The 4,515-nt window shown below is 45.5% G+C and overlaps 1 protein-coding gene across 1 annotated transcript; it reads right to left on the bottom strand.

Moving 5' to 3' along the window:
* Nucleotides 1-3,317: 3,317 nt before the first annotated feature.
* Nucleotides 3,318-4,005, bottom strand: LOC105457863. Its single transcript, XM_011702769.1, has 2 exons — nt 3,756-4,005; nt 3,318-3,675 (listed from the first exon to the last, which is right to left on the bottom strand). The coding sequence occupies exons 1-2, from the start codon at nt 3,951-3,953 to the stop codon at nt 3,556-3,558; spliced, it is 318 nt and encodes a 105-aa protein (XP_011701071.1). The 5' UTR covers nt 3,954-4,005; the 3' UTR covers nt 3,318-3,555.
* Between the last annotated feature and the right edge of the window lie 510 nt (nt 4,006-4,515).

Here is a 4,515-nt window from a genome sequence, read left to right as displayed (position 1 = left end):
TGCCAGCCCGCTCAGAGATGTGTATAAGAGACAGCCGAAGAACGCATCGCGCGGATTGAGAGGCGTGGATTTTATTACCGGATGATTAGCGACAAATTCCTGCATCTCATCGTTTTCACGCAAATCCCGGTCGAAAACGCACTCCCACTTCTCTATCACGCGGTACCCCTATGCTTCAAGACGACGTGTTGTTGCAATCGTTCGTTCGTAGCGCTTTTCCAGCGTGCTGTCCTCGCGATTCGCGGACAAGAGCGGTTTATTACGATTTATAAGGTAGCATGTCTTACAACCATGCCAGAAACACCCGTGAAATTGAAATACGTAACGCCGTGTATCATTTTCCGCCGTCACAGACTCGTAATATCCATGCGTCTGCCGGCTCTCTGATGTTCTCGCCCTCGCCCCGCATGAATTATAACACGATCGATTTCCCGCTCCTTCCATACCAGCCACTGCAGGGCTTTACGCGAATGGTTATCTGCGAATCTGTAGCCGCCTCTTGGGATAATTCCTATCTCTTTCTCCCGCAGAAAGTTTTTGTGAAAAACCTTCATGCAAGTGGAAGTGATAGTTGTACATTCCTCGAACGGACATACATTCCCGCGCTCCAAGAAAATTTTACGGAAGGCCATGCAGGCACAACGAAGGATATCTACGTCGTTGCGGCAGTATTTAACTAATTTACGCTGGAAATCAAAAACAACGTTTTGCCGAGACATTTCTGTATGCCAGGTCATAAATCGTTCGCGCTCCTCGGGTTTCATTTGCTCGGGTGAATAAAAGCGTACATCAGGTAACGGGCCGACGTAAGTGCGATTTTCTAAGGTGTTAAAAAGGTGCGGGAAGGTACCTTTATCCACCGTGTCCTGCAGCGCGAAAGCATTAGGTAGATCGGCTAAACGCATCGGCATATAATTTACGCTATCGATGAATTTCGTTCGCCCGACCGTCATTACGACAATTTTCGGCCCGTTTAAAATCACTTGCGGCTTTACTGATACCCTCGATTTTTCTACTAGATATTTTAAAATAAATTGCGCGTCGAATGATTTTGCGTTATGCGCGATGCAGATAATTTTTTTGAAACATTTCGTCGATCGCGTCGCAAAGTCGACTCCTTCACAGGATCGAGTCGAAATATGAATTTACGTACCCCGCACCAACGGCATCGCTTTGTCATGTTGTTTAATTGAACACAAGTTTCACAAATTTGCTGCGTGACACACAGGCACGTGAACCTTTACACTACTTTCCGTACCCTCGAGCGTCTCGTCCTGTCGCGTTTCAAAGTCGTAAAACACGAATGCGACATATCCTTTTTCTCGCTCGCTCTCGCCTACGAAGTCATTTTCATGCACACACCGCTCTTCAATCTCTTCTTGTAACGCCGTACCAGCGCTTGTACTTTCTCCCAGGTTTTTGCTCGTGGCTACGTCCAAGAGGCTGCATGTAGCACAAATGATTCACAGACTGAGGTGAGCGACACATTTTACAGTAGGCGATGTCGCAGTTTTGTGTGAAGAGTTAGTTTTTACGAAACGATCGCAGCCGGCGCAAATTTTAACGGATTGGCAGATACTAGCGCGTGATTTCCCGTCGTATGATTTTTCCGCGCAATGCCGGGCGAAGCACGCGTTTCTGAAAAACGTACGGTTACACACCGCGCATCTTACACTTTCCGCACCGGGACGCTCGCACGTGGGAACGCTGTAACAACTCGGACATTTTTTCGTACAACGATGCTCACGCCCCTTACGGTAACCCTTGTTGCACTCCATATAATATCCCCCTCGATATCCAGCGGCGGCGGTCATATTCAGAATCGGATTGTAGTGACGCGAATCCTCGTAATACATTATATTTAAGCGATGCAAAAGTACGCGTCCCATCGAAGCGAGTAACGTACAACCGTCATACAAAGGTTTCGCGCCTTTTGCAAAAGTACTGAAATTATACACCATTATCGCGATATTTTCAGTGGCGAGAAATTACTAAAAACTTTCGATTTCCTTAATCCCGCATCCCTTCTCGGGTATCGCGACATTGACATTGTTTATTAATTCATACGTTAAATTACGCTGTAACGCGGAAGTCCGGTATCTCACGGCTTTCCATTTTTCATACAGCGCACCCTCCTTCAAACCCGGCCCCCATTCACAATGAACGCGTGACACTACGAGGGAGCGGGGGAGACACAAATTATCTTTATTCCCTAGTTCTAAAATCGAGCGTTTACGAACGGTTTCGCTCGTCAAAGGATTCGATACGCCACCGCGTCCCACCGGTACCGCGACGTTGAAAACGCGCAAAATTTTCGGCAATATCAATACCGCCGGCACTCTGCGCTACCGAGCTCACGAGGCCCCATATGTCCTCCGGAGTTAAGTCGCATGTCGGGCGAAACGACAGCCCTGCCGCCCCATGTCTTAATTCCGCTGAATCGAAAGATATCCCTACGTAATCGGATTGCGGGAGTTTGTAGCGTATGCGTGGATTTCTCGAAAGGTGTTTTCCAGCCAGCGAACGGTATTTTTACCCTCCGGCGGTGGTCGTATGACGAAACTCGCTTCGTGTCTTAACGTTTGAAATTTACGAAATTCTCGCGTTTTCCGTCAGTAGGTATACTAGGCCGATTCTGGACCAAATGAGGGCGAGGGGGTTGCGGGGCAGGGGGGTCCCTGCGGGGAGAGGGCTGACGTCACAGGGGGTTGACGTCACAGGGGGAGGGGTGACGTCACAGGGGGGGGGCTCACAGGGGTCCCTGCGTGAAGGGGGAGGGCTGACGTCACAGAAAAGGAGTTAATTAATTTTTTTTACTTTTAATTAATTATGTAATTTTTTAAATTAATTATACAATTAAATATTATTGATGAAATATTTTTTTATTAGATAGTTAAATTAAATATTTTATTGCTAAATCTTTTATTTTCTGTCTCTTTCCCATCCACCCGTTCCTTACTCTCTCCCTCCCACGCATAGAACCTGTTTTTCTCTCTCGCACCCGTTGGGCCCCGTTTTAGCGAGCGTTCTCTCTCTCCCTACCACCTATGCGTTCAGGCACGCGCTTCTCTCTTTCTCCCTCACACCCACGTTGGGCCCTGTTCAGGCAAGCGGTTCTCTCTCCCTCCCACGCGTTAGACCCGTTTTCTCTCTCGCATCCCGTTCAGGTACGCGCTTTTTCCCTGTTACTTGCGCCCCGTTTTTTTCCTCCGCTCGCACGTGCAGGATGTAGGAGAGAGACGGAAATTGTATAAAAATATTACACACAATATATATATTTAAATTTAATCATATTTTATTAAAAAATCAAATACATATACAGTTTAAAAAAAATGTTTAAAAATTGAAAAAAGATTAATTTTGACGTCCATAACCGCGGGGACCTCTGCTCCAGGTGTTGCCACCACGGACGCCACGTTCACTGCCACTGGTGTCGCCATTTGTGCCGCGCCTGTAGCCGCGTACCCCATGTTTATTGCTACCAGGACCCCGTCCTTCGCGTCTGTAGCCGCGTACCCCGCGTTTATCGCTACCAGGGCCCCATTCTTTGCGTCTTTAGCCGCGTTTATCGCTACCAGGCCTCCGTTTCCCCCGTTCGTTGCCGCCGCTCCCGACGTCATAGCATCCGTCGCCGCTTTTGGCGTCACCGCTGCAACCGGCGTCGCAAACCTCTTCCTATAAAAAATATTATTATTGTTATTATGAATATATCGTCTCTGTGGACGATTCAGTAGTTGTATTTTTTTTTTACTTACTTCACTAATGCCAATACTGAATAATGGTGGCACGCCATCATAATCTTCCGGATCCTCCATGTACCGGAGTAAGTTCCTCGTCTGCTCCTCGAGATCTTCATCCTCGGGGATGGTCAATGTGGCGCCAAAACCAACGACGTCCCACTCGTCGTCGTCATTGTCGTCGTCGTCGTCGGACGGCACGTTTGTGTCGACCATCTTAAGCTGGCAACGTATAACGGTGAACTGAGACTTTGCCAAGCAGGAACAGGCGAAAACTAGGGGAGGCACATTATAAAAAATGTGAAAAAAAATATGCTTTGTCCTTTAAGTTAATGTTGCCAAGCAGGAACACGCAGAGCATAAATGCGCATTATAAAAAATATCCTTGAAGATGACGCGTTATATATTATCTGTTAGAAGTCACCGAATAACCGAGTTTTTATATTCTCTACCTTTGTAGCAGCAAACGAGCCCAGCTGCCAAAAATTCCTCCCGTTACGCATTTCAAATCTTTTATTTGAAATAAATATTTTAAGAGGAAGTAATCTTTTATCAAGTACAATAAATGCTATATATTTAAATAGAAGATATATATAAAGATATATATAAATAGAAGATTTAAATAAAAGGTGAATAATTCAAATATATTTTAAGTATAATATAAAAATTAATTAAACGTCAAATAAATAACGTTAAACAATTAGGAAACCATTATCATACAAGTAATATTATTGATCTTAACTACAGGGAAGGCAAAAGAAATAAAACGTAACATTTA

This window comes from Wasmannia auropunctata, unplaced genomic scaffold, assembly GCF_000956235.1.
Source record: "Wasmannia auropunctata unplaced genomic scaffold, wasmannia.A_1.0 LD334924.1, whole genome shotgun sequence".
In the NCBI taxonomy this organism is placed as follows: domain Eukaryota; kingdom Metazoa; phylum Arthropoda; class Insecta; order Hymenoptera; family Formicidae; genus Wasmannia; species Wasmannia auropunctata.
This window is presented reverse-complemented; position numbering and strand designations above follow the sequence as displayed.

What these genes read in the sequence shown, in the direction of transcription:
- LOC105457863 (XM_011702769.1), bottom strand. Translation starts at nt 3,953, where the DNA reads ATGGTCGACACAAACGTGCCGTCCGACGACGACGACGACAATGACGAC. An exon ending in TCAGTATTGGCATTAGTGAA is followed by an intron (nt 3,676 to 3,755) that starts GTAAGTAAAAAA and finishes TATTTTTTATAG; the next exon opens with GAAGAGGTTTGCGACGCCGG.